Below are 16,390 nucleotides of genomic sequence, written 5' to 3' on the forward strand. Positions count from 1 at the left end.
GCCTGGCCCTCGCCGGCCACCTCGGGAGCCCTCCAAGGGCCTCTCCCCATCGCTCCTCCCCTTGTTGGGAAAAGTTCAATGCACGCTTTCAGGGTGCTTCCTTCTTTTTCTTTTATTTATGGTCTTATAATTTATTTATAAATTACATCAGTCCCTCTTTTCTGGACCCTAAAATATCAAAAGCCCTGGGGAGTTGCACATAGCGATTACTTTAAGGAAATAGATCTTTGACTCATTTTCCATACTCCTGGCTTTGGATTTAGTATAGTTCCCATGAGGAGTGATTCTAATGTCATCCAGCTGTCCTTGCAAATTCTTAGCTCGGAGTGTACCCCAACATGCCCTGTACCTTTGGGAGCGTCCGTTGACTCCGTCAGACATCTTGTTGCCTACGTTGGCCACCCTGCAGTTCTCTTGTGCAGTTGCGTTGTCCTGTGGTAGACCCAGGCAGCCTCGGGGGGCTCTCCATCCTGGCTCAGATGGGGCCTCCTGTGGCAACAGCTTTAAATAGGTGGCTCCAGGATCTTTTTTCTGGGCCCTTTTCCTGCCTAGGAGGCTGACGTGCCCTACACAGGGGCAGTGTTAATTCATGGCCAAGGGGCCTCACAGTTTAGAGGTGATTTCCCAGTCCCAGTGTTGGGTTTGCCTGTTCGTTCATAAGTTCTTGCCAGAAGATTAGTAGCGTTGGCCATTGCCCAGTGGGAATTGAACTGGCGCTTCCTAACATCCAGCAGGTGCCATTGGCACAGGGTCATCACTTGTTGGTGATCTGACCCGGCCTGACGGGTGCTTGGGTCTCAACTACACCATCTTAGAAGAGCCCATCTTTACCCTAGAGGGACACACCTACAATTGGAGGACAAATGGATGCCTCCTAGGGTTTCCAACTGGTCTTTGAAAAGTGATCCCTATACACGTAGGGCTGCTTTCACTGTCCCCTTGGCATGGTTCCATTATTATGGCCACCAAGTGCAGGACTCTGCCTCTCTGGGGCAGGACTGGGAACAAAGTGGCTCAAAAATTGTTTTTAAGCCAGTTTGTTGCATGTATAATTTTTGTGACGGTTACTTGTCAAAAACTCCCTGGTCTCCCATGCCACTGACTAATTGAACCCTTTTCTTAGCTTCTCTGCGAGGGATGCAGGAGGTCCTCCAGAGAAAGGCGCTGCTTGCATTTCAAAGGTGAGTGGGAGTTTGTCTTTTCACTCGGCTGCACATCATGACACCAAAGTATGATAAGTATAAAAAGAAGAGATATTTATAAAGATTATGTAAACAGTGTGTTACCCCCTGGGAATCTTTTGTCTTGAGCACTGAGCATGCAGTATCAGAACTTGCTGCGTCACCTGTTGCCGGGTAAATCTGTGCTGTTAATCTGCTTCTCACTGGGGCCTGTTTTACTCACCCCTGATAAAGTGATTCCAGCTTGAAAAAGATAGATATTTTGCATGTCTGAGAGGTGACTCCTTGAGTGAAGACATTCGTCATCATTGAGCAAAGGGATTCTTCTTTTCTAGCTCTTTCTCTTTCTTTTTTCTTTTAATACCAAGCTGTAAGTTTTTATATTAAGGAATGGAAAAGCCAGATTTTAGAGTCAGAAGTTAGGGTAACCCATAGAACCCCTCTGCTTTGCACCATCACACCATCTGCTTCTCTGTTGGAGAGCCTTTACAAACAGTGCTGTCACCTCCTTGTTCATTCGCACCTCACCCTATACCAGAGCGAGAGACAGGACAGGTGGTGACAGACACAGGAGCCAGAGAAGCTACCGGTCATGTAGATGGTACAGTCAGGGTGTGACCAGCATCTCCTGACTCTAACCCACCATGCTGCACTGCCCTAATTACATTCCTATTATGGGTACAATAAATCATTGAAATGAAATCGGTGCCCGAAAGGACAACTCTGGGACGTGAAATCTAGACTTGGTATTGATCCTGTCACCTTCCATATATCTGAATTTCATTGATTTCTTGGAATCCTGTTGGAAACTTAGTTATTCAAGAATCTCATGAGGTCCCCTGGGTGCCTGATGCTTGTTGTTAAATTCCTTCCTCAGCACTGGGGTTGCCCATCACACTCACCATGCTGGCCCTGTGCCTTTTGTCGTGAAACCCTCCTTGTGCCCTGGCCCCAGCTGGTCTACACTTTTCTCTCCTTTCCTTGTGTCTTCCAGCAGCCTTGCCCACAGCTCTTTCATCTCTGTCAGTCTGGGTCTGGTGGATGACACAAAGTACCAGACGATACCTGCCCACAGACCTGTCTGTGTGCCGGGCCCTTGTGGACAGTCCTCAGCCAGGAGCGCAGAAAGCATATCCATTTCAAATGATCTCGGATTTTGAATTCTCCAGTCCCAGTTTATAAAACTCACACAAGGATGCTGAAGAAAGCAGGCATTGCGTCTGCCTTGCTTTTCTCTGATCAGCACAGCCTACTGGCTCTCTTAAAACAGTCCGATGGCGATTGGCCTGAGCTGCCAGTTGCGTTATGTATCAGCCTTTTTTTTTTTTTTAATTTTTGCCTAGGTCTCAATTCAAAGGGATTTTTCAAATATTAGCCTGCATGGGAATAAGGAGCAATAAAATCCCACTAACCTGATTATATTGTGCAAGACTCACCTAGACTATTTGTGTGAAAAAAAGAATGTTTTCCAAGGAATAAAACAACTTTGGTTTAAGCGTGTATTAACTAGAATTGTCCTAATGAATTGTAGTCTTAACAGAAACCTTTAAAGAAAAGAATTTTAGGTAAATAAGAATGATTTCAATTGCTTCTTAAATGTAAATGGCTATAACTGAAAACTACTTGAGTGAGAAATTTTTTTTCTACTATGCATTTTGCGTATTCTCCCAACAATCCTGCTTACACTATAGTTTTGCATCTTGTTTTTTAATTTGAAAAGAGAATAATGTAACTCAAAAAGAGATGCAATTACAAATGCAAAAAGTGAAAATTAACTCCCTCATTATGACTGGTGGCAAGATTCAGCACTCTTTTCTCTCTAGTGAACTCGAAGAGGTGGTTTTAAAAGCCATCCGAGTTATGTGGCTGCATCTTATTATGAAAGTGCTGGCTGCTCTTACAGGCGGCAGCTTATCCTAAGCAGCTGATCCAATCCCTTTGCACCGTATGAAAGAATAGTAATGGAGAACAATGCCATGTAACAGTCATGTTTGTCACTCTGTGGATGCAGTACATAATTTCTGCCATCCTATCCCTCCTTGCTTGAGTTTGCTCCGGTTGTGGGGTCTGCTTTGTGTGTGTGTGGCGGGGTGACAAGCCATTCCAATTGTTGCAGATGCAGCAGCTTCCCAGAAAGTGGGCTATTCAGTGCTGCAGCCAGGAAAGTCCTGGGAAAACAAGAGCAAGTTAGTGACCCTCTGGGTGCAGCTTGTGGGAGGCTCTAGGGGACTAGATCTAACCAGAGGTGCACACTTTTCTGAGCTCATTCACTGACACCATGTCCACCCTAATCAGAACTAAGGAACACCACATGGAGACTTGAAGAACCAAGGAAGCAGGGTTATGTTGTACAAAACCGGGCCTTGGAATGACACATGCTCCATTCTACTTCTGTCTCTCCTTCTTTTGCTATTTGGTCTTAGACAAAACACCAAATAGGAGATAAGAATGAATTGTAATATCTGTTACAAAATGCCTAGTGAACCAAAACAGACCAGCCTTCCCTTGGATCAATTCTACAGGCAAGTGGAGCTTGAGTCCAGGAGAGCCTTGGGATGGACCTTGAGCATGCTGGGCCCTATCCAGGTGTTCTCACAGCCTCATCCGATGCCCTCCACCAGCAGCCCAGCATGCCTGTCTCTGGGCACTGCTGCCCCTGCACTGTGGGTCTCCCTTCAATTCCTCAAGGACAGGGAAGTGTATAATCATCTCCAGGCCCCCTGGAGGCTGGAATGGAACCTGCTGTTGTAGTAGGTACTAAATAATTTGGGTGGATGGGCCTGGCACAGTGGCCTAGCGGTGGCTAAAGTCCTCACCTTAAACGCACCGGGATCCTATATGGGCACCGGTTCTAATCCCAGCAGCTCCACTTCCCATCCAGCACCCTGCTTGTGGCCTGGGAAAGCAGTCAAGGACGGCCCAAAGCCTTGGGACCCTGCACCCATGTGGGAGACCTGGAAGAAGTTCCTGGATCCTGGCTTCGGATCAGCGTAGCACCAGCTGTTGCGCTCACTTGGGGAGTGAATCATCGGGCGGAAGATCTTTCTCTCTGTTTCTCCTCCTCTCTGGATATCTGACTTTCCAATAAAAATAAAATAAATCCTTAAAAAATATATGGGTTGATGGATAGGTGAGTAGATGAATGGATAGAGAGAGATAGTAGATGGATGGGGGACATGTGGGGTGTTGGATGGATGGGTGGGCTCCTCTTCATTGAAGAGAGCTTGACTTAATGGATGTGAAAGTGCTTTGACAAGGGAAGCATTTTGTGAGCATTTCTGTACATTCTCAAATCTCTGGGTTTCTCACAGCAGACTGGCTGGGTGCCCACTGTGTTGGAATGTGATGTACACGCTTGTTTAGATCCATGTGCAGAGTTTGGCAGTCTCACCCCACACTGCTTGATGACTCCTGCCTGTGGCCATACCAGAGGACCTTTACCACAGGAAGTTTAGCTGCAGAAGCAGCCCCATGTGACTTAGGCACATCTTCTAGAGCTTTCATAAGATGGGCTCCGAGCTCTTGTCCTGTTTTGCTTGATGTGTTCCTTGTTTTGTTTTGTCCTACATAGACTAAAGTGGTCAGTTGCATTCATTAACCAAATTAGCAAAGTATGGTTTTTAAAATGTTGAAGTTGGGATTCATTAGGAATTTGGCTATAATTATTAGGAAGCCCTTCAGATCTTGCCCTAATGCATCCCAGAAATATCCCACCATTTCTGGATGTTTCTCTGAGTATAGTGGTTGATAGTTTGTCTTTGCTGAGGTCAGGGCAAGGCCTTCAGACAGCATGGTCATTACCAGCATTTTGCTTGGTTGGCCTTGTGTGGTGGCGACCATGATTTGATTTAGCTTCATTTGTGGACGATACTAATGGGGCTGAGCCAAGCAGAGCTTGAAGAATTGTTGAGGATTCTGGAAATCTGGCTCCATTATTTGATTTAAAAAGATGAGCTAAAATAAACAATTCCAAGTAATTCAAAATCTCTTCCTGTTGGATTTTATATGCATGTCCCCTGAGTAATGGGAAGAGACAGAAACCATGACATTCCAATCTCTTTACAAACACCAAAGAGAAAATTTCTTTGATGTACAAATTCGTGGAAAACCAATATTTGTAAAATAATGAAAGCTGGAACATACTGAGTAGGGCTTCTAAAGAAATAAGATGCCTAAAGGGTCACACAGACAAATATAGTCATCCCTGTGGATCTGCAGGGGCATTGATGCCAAGACCACCCTCTTGCCGCAGGGCACCAAAATCCTCAAGTGCCCAGGGCCCTCCCACAAGATGCTGTGATGTTTGCATGTCACTTAAGCACATCCTCCCATCAGCTTTATAGCATCTCTAGGTGACTTACAACATGTAACACCATGTAAATGCCATGTTTGATTTTGTTAAATAAAAATGTTAAGGAAAAAGTTTCCATGAGTTCAGTATAGGCATAGTTTTTTATAAAAAGTGTCCATTACTTGAATTTACACAGACGGGGGAGGAAGAGGTCTTCCATACACTAGTTCACTTCCGCAGATGGTCTCAATGGCCCAGGCTGGGCCAAGCAGAAACCAGGAGCAGGTACTCCATCCAGGCTCCTGTGTAGGTACAGGGACCTAATTACATGGGCCATCTTTCACTACTCTCCCATGCACATTTGCAGGTAGTTGGCCTGGAAGTAAAGCAGCTAGGACTCAGACTGGCACCTGGATCAGACATCATCTTTGCAGGTGGTAGTTTAATGCACCGTACCACAGCGCCATCTTCCAGACATAATTTTTTTGAAAAAAAAAAAAAAAAACATTTTCCATCTATAGTTGGTTGAATCCGTGGATGTGGAACCCATGGATATGAAGTACCCTTAGGAGGACAGCCACTGATCTTAGGCTGGAGGGGACAAAGTCACACACATATGCCTGCAGGCCCCACCATCCCAGTTCCCACCTGCTAGTGGGGAGGGTCAAGGGTGGCCTCCACTGCCTCACTGTCCTGCCCAGGAGCCACCAAGCTCGCTCAGGCCATGTCGCAGCATGGTGGGCTTGGCGTGTTTTCTGAATGACAAACCCTAGAAGACCATTTCTCTCCCTTCCCCACAGCACAGAGGCAGTTTAACCGCAAGGCCTTACTACTGCTGGAAGCCTTGCTTGGCATGTGTGCCGCAGTTGAATCTGCAGTGATTCAGTGTCCTGCTGTGTCTTGGGTTTGTGTTCTGCTTGTGAAAGATGCTCCTGCCTTCCCAGAACGGTGACCAGTGACCATGATGCTGTGTATGCTACCTGGGCCTCAGTGTCTATAGTCTGCTCCATAGTGCCTTTCAAAGAAAGCAAAACCCTGTTGTTCTTTTCCCGCCGGACTACTAAACTCAGAATTCTATCTTGTACATATGCATGTTTTGAATGGCTCCGGCTGAAATTCAACTGACGTGCACCTAACAATGCACGAGATGGTGTTTGCCACCGGGAGGCGCGACAGTCTCATCCCACCCAACTTCAGTGGTCAGTTCATAAAACCCAGCCTGTCGTCTGACCACAAAGTGTCGCACAGCACAATTATGTGGTCAGATGAGCCAGCTGCATGGAATTTAACAACTTCACAAAACCAAACAGCTGTCTGTCTCCACCCCCACTCCCCACTCCCAATAGTCAGTCAAAACTGAGACCTCAATTTACAGGCAAAGCTAGAGCTTTCATTTTCCCATGGGATCTCTGAAATCCAGACATTTGGATGAAGCAGCATGAAGGCCAAAGTGACTCAACCAAAGCAGCACAAACGGCTGCACGGGCTCCTGCTGTGGCACCTGAGCCCTCCCTGCTGAGCCCTAGCACAGTGACTCCTGGCAAAGTCAGACCTCAGGGCCTGGGACTTCTTCCCCTACAACCCCACCCCCAGAGTCTACAGGCTGCAGAGCTGTCATTCTGGGTGCTAGACAGGACTCAGAACCACATGCCTGCTGTGGTAAGAGGAGCACAGTCTCCATTAGCGAATGGGGAGAGAGGAGAAATGAAGCATGCATGGGCAGTATATGAAGGTGAAGCTAGGGGAAGTCCAAGGGGCCTGTCTCCTGTACTAACACCCAACCGTGCATTTTCAGGGCCCACAGCCTGTCACCGACAGATCACCAAGCCGCCTTCTATCTGGCTCTGCAACTCGCCATCTCCCGGCAGGTCAGTTCCTCCTCCAGCGTCGGCTAAACATGGCCCATGCACCATCTCCCCACACCTGCTCCTGCTCCGCACGATGGAGGAACCCTCGCCCAAGGCTTGCTCAGAGCCTGTGAGCATCCTCAGAGGATGCTGACCCTTCTTAGCTAGCATCTCAGGCAGGCTGAGCATGCGCCTGACACACATGTGCCAAGACACACTGGTTCCAGCCTCTGCCCTTCGAGCTGCATTCCATGACTCTGGTGTCCCCAACCTGGGGTCAGCTGGCAGCACGGGGCGCAGTGTGTGGCACAGATCCTCAGCCCAAGAGTTATCCTCCAATCTTTGACCTTTGCCAACAGGAGTGGGGACACGTTGCTGAGCTGCATGGTGGGCATGTAGCCACTGGTTGGGGTATCAGTGAGTAACAGGAAGGTGCCAGAAGGTACAGGTAGAAGAAATGAGGTACTTTAAAGTCAACAGAGCATAGGAACAAAACTACCAGCTATAGCCATGGGAAGTAGAGATTGAAGGAAGTCGCCTTGACCATTCTCAACCACTGTTGTCCCCTCCCAGCTGTTTTGGAAACTCTGGCCACTTGCCTGCCTACCAGGTGCAGGACACTGGTGGGAACCCCAGCACAATCCTGAATGCTGACCTAGAGGGTGACTCAAAGGCCAGCTTCCCAGACATGCCATTCCCCTGGCAGCACTGGACCGCAGCTGCTAGCACTGGGCTTCCCAGGTGCTAGGAGTGGTGGGGGAAAGTGGCTCCTGTTGGCAGCCTGGGCACTGAAGTAGCCAAGTCCTCCCACATCAAACAGCTTTCAGCTGCATGGCATGGCCCACAGCTGGGCTGCTCAGGGCATCTGGGCCCCCATCGCTGGAGCTTTGCTCAAACTCCTCCCGGAAGCCCCCCTCTGGGGGCAGCCTGACATCCCCCTTGTCTTCCCCAGCTCTCACGCAGACCCTGCCCTGTTCACAGGGTTCCACACAGGGAGGAAACCATCTTTTCCCTCATCATCACTTTGCCCTGATGCTTGGAATGCTGCCTGACCTGTACTCAGCCCTAGGTGACGTGCACTGAATGAGGGGATCAGCTTTACAGGCCTTCAAGCCAGCTGTCCCTTAAGATGGTGTTCTGAGCCTTATATTAGTGCCCCTGATTGCTGTGGCATCCCTTATCAGTCAACTCCATGGCTGTAGCCTGTCTTCAGACCATCTCTAACACCAGGCAGTTTGTCTCCCTGAGGAGGGGAGAGGCAGGTGGAGCCTGGTGGGGGTGACCATGACCTCTGCCCCAGGGAACAACAGAGCTCTGAGCAGGACCTCCAGGCTGACTGGGACAGAGGCTGACACCTGGAGACACAGGGAGTCACATTCAGCAGCCTGTGACCTGACTCCAGTCATCCTCCCCCCATGCACTTAAGCTTCCTCTGTGTAAACGAAGAGTGGGTCCACATCAGGATCCTGCAGTTCAAAAGCAGAGCCCTCCCTGCTGGGCCCACCCATAGGCAGCATTTATAACCTACCTCCATCAAGTAGTGACACACTGGGAAGAAAACTAACAGGAAAGGGACAGAGAAGCACTCGCTTTCTACTAAGGTTGCTGAGGCTTAGCAGAGAAGCCTGAGACTTCCCCAGCAGTCCCTTGTCCAGGGCTGCAGGTGGAGGTGAGACAGGATAGGGTGAAATTTCTCATCACCAGCCCTGTTTGAAACTCCGGCTTGAGGTTCTCTCTCCCTGATCACTGGCAACCCTGCACAGCCCCTGGGGCATTCACGTACCCTCCTATTATCAACCCCTCTGCACGGGTGATTTTGTATAGTCTTGCCTTTAAGGGTCCTACCTGAACTTGGAGACATCTGTTTTGAATGTGACTTTGCAATTTGTCTTGTGAATTAAACTGTTTTTTTGGGGGGGGGTCATAATTTAGACATGTGGGTTTGTTTGTCATTTTACTTGTTTATTTTTTGGATGTCTAGTAACAGACCCAGGGAAAAGGAGCCAGAAAAGAGTCCCAGGGTTCTGAAGGTTTGGAGAGCCCTTTGGAAGGCCTTATGACTTAGGAAGCACTTTCATTTCAGTAATGCTTTCAAAAAGGAAGATAAGTTTAACTAAGGCAACTTCCTTCCTCCCAAAAGCCCCTGACAGGTTCTGTGTGTCTCCATGCACAGTGAGATCATTCCGGGCATAATAAAAAGTAGATCTGGTTCTGGAAAAGATGAGAAAATGTTTATTTAGGGGAGAAATCAAAGGTTTGCTATTGGCAGTTCTATAGAGAAAGGGGGTTTCTCCTGTGACCTCATCCTGCAGAGGCTCGCCAGATCAGGGTGTTGGCCTCTGTGTTGGTGGTTACCATCCCAGGACTGCACTAACAACTTGGCTTGAAATGCGAATGTGGCACGATGTGAAGCAGCTCTTGGTGTTTAGAGTCTGATGTCAAAATGATGACTTCTCTGTTGTGCTGGTGTTGTCTGTGTGCGTGCGTGTCTGTGTGTTGCGTTGTGTTTTAAAATTCTCTTTTGTTTTTTTCCTAACCCAGATCCCAGAGGCCTTGGGGTACGTGCGCCAAGCTCTTCAACTTCAAGGTGATGACGCTAACTCACTGCACCTGCTCGCCCTCCTGCTATCCGCACAGAAGCACTACCACGATGCCCTGAACATCATCGACATGGCCTTGAGCGAGTATCCAGAAAATTTTATGTGAGTGTCCCTGGGCTTTTGTTGTCCATAATTCAGGAGTCAGTGAATTTACTTCTCCCACCCTCTCTCCTCACCAATCTCATTTAAATCCTTCATGAAAACCGTGGAAGTAAATAACAGAAAATCCTCTTTCTTTTTGTTTTTTTTTTCCTGATATTTACAAACAGACATACTCTGTTGGGACATCTTTACTGAATTAAAATACTCCTCCATTCTTTACCAGTGGGAGCCCATGGAGCGCACAAGATGATTCTAGATGAATTGTAGATGAATGTTTTTATTTTAGTCATGTAAAGAGCAGTGCAAATCAACCATGCATATAATGAGGTATTTCTCAGAAGAGACTTAAAATTTTTTAAATGAGTTGCAAGTCAATTTAAAGAAAAACACAAATTCAAATCCCCTGTAGTTGTAGATGACAAAAGTTCGGTAAAATAAAGCCAGTGACGGGAAGCCAGAGAACATTGTACTGTAGCTTGTGGTCAGTGTTGCCAAGGCTTCCACGGGCTCTGGCTGATTGTTCTGTTTTAGGCAACTTTCATCAAGACACTGGACTGCTTGGTGCCTTAGTTTAATTCTCCAGGAAATGCAGTTCCTTAAACTAATCAATATTTGCACCTAGCATTGCTATTATCTTTATTAATTGTCATATGCTTGATATATCTACTCTTTATCGTATTTTCCTCTGAGTCACATTTTGGTCAAATGCATTCATCTGGAATCCAGGGGGCCCAGCTCTGCTGGGAGGCTTGTTTGAGAAGGATGTTGTCTTGAGGGCTACTGGGCTACCATTGAGTCTTTGGCGGTAACAGCATAGGAACCAGGACAGAATGGCCAGGAATAGTAAGCGCTCCTGCAGTTTGGAAGGTTCAAGTTGTCTGCATCGTTGCAGGGTCAGTAGTGGAGCAGGGGACGGGAGAAGGGACGCAGCAGGTGGCTTGTGGCAGCCTCCCAGGGCATCAGCAATGGCCCTCTTTCTCTGCCTTGTCGTCTCACTGTGTTTGTGGTCAGCACTTTTCATCAGCTCTCCTTGGGATGTTGGTTCACACGTTCTCATGACAGACACTTTGTCTTCAAGGAAGAAGGTCAGGGTGCTTCTGGGGACCCAGGAATCCCTAGCCTTGGCTTTAGCGGTTTACATGGAGTGAATTAAAGAGCTTTGCCGCAGTGCTTTCCTCCTCGCGGATCTCCAACCTGTTCATTGGCACACTGACTGTACTTTTGGATTTCATCCCAACCTCCTCAGCTCTTGGGACCTCAGAGTGCTTAAAACGCTCTGGTAAAGATTTGGGGTTGCCTTGGTTTTAACCTCTCAATACACAGCCTGATGCAGTTGAATCCAGTTCCTCTCGTCAATATTTATAAAGTGTTCTTCCCTGCTTCCCACCACTACACACAGGCTCACTGAAGGAACAGCCATGCAGAAGTGAGGACTGGCTGCAGGGAGATTGGAGGACCTTGGAGCCGCTTATTTCATGTCAAGGCATAAGCTCTAAGCAGCCAAGTGACAGATCTGAGAGCTGTCCTGGGACTTACTTGCTTTTCAAATATTTGTATTTCTTCCTTTTTGGTGAGAAACTCCTTCCAAAGGATTCTTTATTAAAAATAGGGCCAACATATGGTTCCCCTAGCCCCATATTTTCTTACCTCTCTACCTGAGCCCAAACAAGAGGAAGTGGGCATCTGTAAGGAACTTTGGTGTTGTGTCATCTGTGACAAGCTTGTCTCCCACATGCCCCCTAAGACCCTAACAAGCCTCTAGTTTGGTGTTTTCCCCTCCCCCAGCCACACCTACCATGCATGAATCCGTATGGACGTTGCATCAGGACTCATTAACAAGACGCAAAAGCCCTTCTCCAGTGGGGGCCACCCTGTCCGTCCCGTTGAGCAGTTACCAGACAGACCGCTGGCAGTTCTCCCGAAGTGGCTGTCTCGCCAGCGTTTCTTGTCCTGCTGGCACCATGGGTGCTGGCCTGCAGGTGCTCTCACATAGCCTGCCAGGGAGCGGAAAGTCGCTTCTCAGCGAGCTTGACACTCTGAACAAAAGTGAGACAGTGATAGGTCCTGTCTGTGGGGAGCACTTCCTGACTACGTGGATCCAGATCCTGTCTTCAGGGAGCTCCAAAATTAAACTCACTACTCTGGAGAGACAGCCGTTTTCCTGGGGTGACCCAGAGGTAGTTCTGCCTGGAAGGGGAGGGGGAGGGAGGGGGCTTTCACAGCACTGAAGAGCATGGCCATGGACTCAGAGCTGGTATCAGTCTCTGTGACCTTGAGGAAGCTACCAGCTAACCTCTGAATTTCCTTTGCTCATTTGCAAACTATGAATTATAAAATACCTGTCTCAGAGGGTGGTTGTAAGAACTGATTCAGCTCACGCACTCTAAGACATTTATTCACAGTCATCACTCCATAATTGTGGGAATTCATAGTGCTACAACAAATACATGATATTCTACCATGCATTAAAATCATTGTTTTTAAATACTGACTACAAGCAAGAGAATATTTATTAGGTACATTTAAAACAGGGAGTTGGCCTTCACACTAGCAGCTAACACACCCACTTCTCACATTAGAGAACGTGGGTTCGATTTCGAGCTCCAGCGCCGCCCTCTGTCTGGTTAATGCAGACCTTCTGGAGGCAGAAGTGGCGGCCACAAGGGAAACCTGGATGCCTTCCTGGTGCCCAGCATTGGCTCCTGTCCCAGCCCCAGCCATAGTGGGAGTTTGGAGAGTGAACCAGTGGATGGTAGCACACTCAGATTCCCTCCCTCTCTCTCTTTCTGTCTCTGCCTCAGAAATTTCTAAAAATTCAATAATAATGTGACAAGGGCATACTTGATTCTTGGCTTAAGAAAAAAAATAACATTGCCTGTAAACCTTTTGTGTATATTGATTTACATGTATATAATTCATAATTGCATATATATTTCCCATGTGTGTTTTCATATGTATGCTTATTTCTTGTGTTTGTGTGTATATATATGTATGTTTCCTGTATAATTCTATGAATTTCTTCCCTGTCCTGTTCTTTGTCTCTCACCCGACAGGTAAATCACCATTCTAAATTTGGTATATATCATTCTCATATGTCTGTAGCATATATGCTTGTATTCCTAAAACAATTAATTTTGAATATTTAGAAAAGTGTGTAATGGGATCATATGAAATGTCTGGTTTGATGACTTGCTTTCATTGCTCAACATTATGTTCCTGAGGTTCATCCTTGTTGCATACAAGGATTTATTAATTCATTTACACTAATGAATAATATCTAGTGATATAAACATGCCGAGATCAGCTACCCAGGCTATTGGGCATGGGTGTGTGGGCTGGTGTCAGGTGTGGGGTGTGTGGGCTGGTGTCAGGTGTGGGGTGTTACGAACAAAACGACTATGGATGTTCTTGTCAAGCTCTTCTGGACATGCGTGAGGAGTGTCCAGGAGTGAAGACGTTGGGTCATAGGATATGCACTCCCGATCGTGTCCCAGAACAGTCAGGACAGTTTACCGACCTTCTGGAAGTACCCAAGAGCCCCCCGGGGTCCCAGGGAACAATCTTAGGGTTGCCAGACTTCTTGTGTGAGCATCACATGCAGTTGGTTCCAGGTTGATGATTTACCACCTTGTGAGTTTGAATGGCGCGTCCATCATTATTAAGAGGGGTCTGTTTCTCGGGGATGTGGCTTTCCTCTCATGTTAGTGTGTGCACACGTCTTTCCTCCCTTTCCATTGAGTCATCTTTCCTTACTACTTTCTAGGATTGCGCTGTGTGCTGTGGTTACAGGTCCTTTGTGTTGTGAAGCTTCTCACAAGTTGTTGTCTGTCTTTGCTTTCTTCCAACACGGTCTTCTGATGAATAAAAATTGGTCATTTTAAAGTAGTTGGATTTATCACTCATCTCCTATATGGATTATACTTTCTGTGTGCAATTTGGGAAACCTTTTCCTTCTATAAAATTGTGAAAATTGACTCTCAAGTGACCTTCTAGATGCTGAATCCAGGGGTACCCCTGAACCCATGTGTGTGTGGTGGAAGGGATCTGGTGTAACTGCTGCCCCCCACCCCAGCTCTTGTGTGGCTGTCCAGCTGTCCAGCATGTCTCTGTGTGCTGTGAAGCTGTTGGGAAGCTTTCTGCTTGGCTTCTCGGGTCCAGGTGCCCATTCTGTGTGACTGCTGCGCTTCTGGTCATCCTTCCCTGAACGTGATTCTTCAACAGTCCTGGCCAGTCTCCGGCCACTCACATAAATTTTCAAGTCAGTTCGTCAAACTCCATCAAAACATAAAAATCTTGTAAGATTTTGACTGGAATTATGTTTAATGTAATGCCTTAATTGGGAAGAATAAGAGCATTGTATATTTATGACTGGATTTTCTAATGTGTGGCTGCTTATATCCCTGACTGCAAGGATTAGGGCTTTAAAAATATTTTTATGAAATTTTACAATTTCTGTCATAAAGACTTTTGGTTTTTTTCTGCATTTATTTATGTGTTTATATTCTTTAGAAATGTTTTGTTAAGTATTTAATTTTATTAATTTTTATATATCAAAAGTATATTTATTAAATGTATGTGCATGCAATACATTGAAGAATTTTGAACAGTGTTGTACTACCTGCTTACTGTTCGTTAGTCTATAGAAAGGCACTGACATTTTGTACATTCTCCTTGACTCAGCCAAATTCCTACTAAGTCTGATAACTTATGCATCAATTAGTAGAATTTTTATGCCAACAATGACAGTTTTCTGGAGTAACTAAAGTGAAGACTATTTAAAAATTATTCCTCCAACTTTTTAGAACTTGCCTAATTGTACTATAAGAAAAGTGCTTGGGAAATGAAATTAAAAGATTGGTTTACTTTGATGCATACATTTTTTTCAAATTTGTGCATAATTTCTTCCTGATACACATTTTTTTTGACCTGAAGTCCAGTTGAGTAAGATCGTTCTAGTGTTTCACCATTAAGAATTGTATCTGTTACAGACTTGTTTGTAGATGCTGTTTGAGACGCTAAGGGGCCTTCCTTCCTCCTAGTTAGCTAAGGGTTGTTTTTAATCAACCATGAATCCACTTGATGCTTTTTCTGTATCTGACAAGATGATTATATGATTTTATTCCTCTAGTCCGTGAATGTTTTATTATTTGTTATATTTTTTAAGCATTTTATTTATTCATCTATTTGAAAGAGAGAAAGAACTCTCGTTGCTGATTCACCCCCCAGAGATGCCTACAATGACCAGAGCTGAAGCCACAGTATCAGTCCAGGTCTCCTCCACCAGTGTCAGGAAACAAATGACAGGCACCATCACCACTGCCTCCCGGGGTCTGCATTAGCACAGAGCTGGAGTCAGGAAGCAGAGGCCAGTATCGAACCCAGATACCCGGGGACATGGAAGCCAGGCTTCTGACCTAGGGCTGTGACCCTAGAATGTCACATCCAAACCTTGTTTCAAGTCCCAGTTTTTCTGCTTCTGATACATCTGCTGATGTGCCTGGGAAGACAGCAGATGGAACATGGCCCCTGCCAGCTGTGTGAGGGCTGCTTGGGCTTTAAACTGGCCCAGCCCTGGAGGAGGGAGCTAGTGGGTGGAAGAGCCGCTCCCCGCCCCCCACCACCACACCCTCTTCAAGTAAATAACTAAATCCTTAAACAAAAAGTGTTGTAGTCATTAGGTCAAATGCACACTACCATTTGATATTTTAAAATATTAAACCAACCTTAGAATAAGCTCAACTGCTTTGTGATAAATTTGCTTTAATGTGGATCTACTAATTTTGAAAAAGGACTTTACTTTTATGTTCATGTGTGAAAGAGGTCTGCAATTTCTTATCGGATCTTGGCATCAAGGTTAGACTTACTTCTAAAGTAATTTGAAATGATTCTTTATTTGCACGTTGTGAGATCCTTTATGTAACAGTGGAATTGTTTCTAGAATATTAAGCTTTAGTGGACAATAAAACCATGTAGGGCTAGTCTTTTGCCTTTTGAAAGAGTTCTAATGCTTTTTAAAAAATTATTGTAGAACATGAAAATTTCCTATTTCTCATTTTATTAAGATATAGATGTATACATAAGTTGTAATATATGTTTTAATAATGAATCTATTTGTTTTCTCTTAATTTTAAATTTTACTGACATAAAATTATCATAAAGTGTTTTATTTTTTTAATCACCCAGCATCTACTGTTAAGTCGTCTTCATTCCTAATATCATTTAATGTACCTTTTCTTTTTCTTGATCAGTCTTGACATATAGCCATCTGTTGAATTGAGCTTTTACCAGAGCCAATTGCTTTTTTTTTTAATAATCATCCCAATTGTATGTTTTCTCCTTCCTAAATTTCTGTTCTTATTTCTATTTTCT

The 16,390-nt window shown here is 45.7% G+C and overlaps 1 protein-coding gene across 7 annotated transcripts in view; it reads left to right on the forward strand.

Moving 5' to 3' along the window:
• The window catches only part of TTC7B (tetratricopeptide repeat domain 7B), a 173,631-nt gene that overhangs the window by 92,720 nt on the left and 64,521 nt on the right, over positions 1-16,390 (forward strand). For all 7 annotated transcript variants that reach the window (XM_058655184.1, XM_036496314.2, XM_004584341.3 and 4 more), the window contains 3 exons: positions 1,124-1,181; positions 7,268-7,340; positions 9,861-10,021. In XM_058655184.1, the coding sequence (XP_058511167.1) occupies positions 1,124-1,181; positions 7,268-7,340; positions 9,861-10,021 (292 nt within the window). The remainder of the gene's footprint in view (positions 1-1,123; positions 1,182-7,267; positions 7,341-9,860; positions 10,022-16,390) is intronic.

Source organism: Ochotona princeps, chromosome 26, assembly GCF_030435755.1.
Source record: "Ochotona princeps isolate mOchPri1 chromosome 26, mOchPri1.hap1, whole genome shotgun sequence".
NCBI classification, from domain to species: Eukaryota; Metazoa; Chordata; class Mammalia; order Lagomorpha; family Ochotonidae; genus Ochotona; species Ochotona princeps.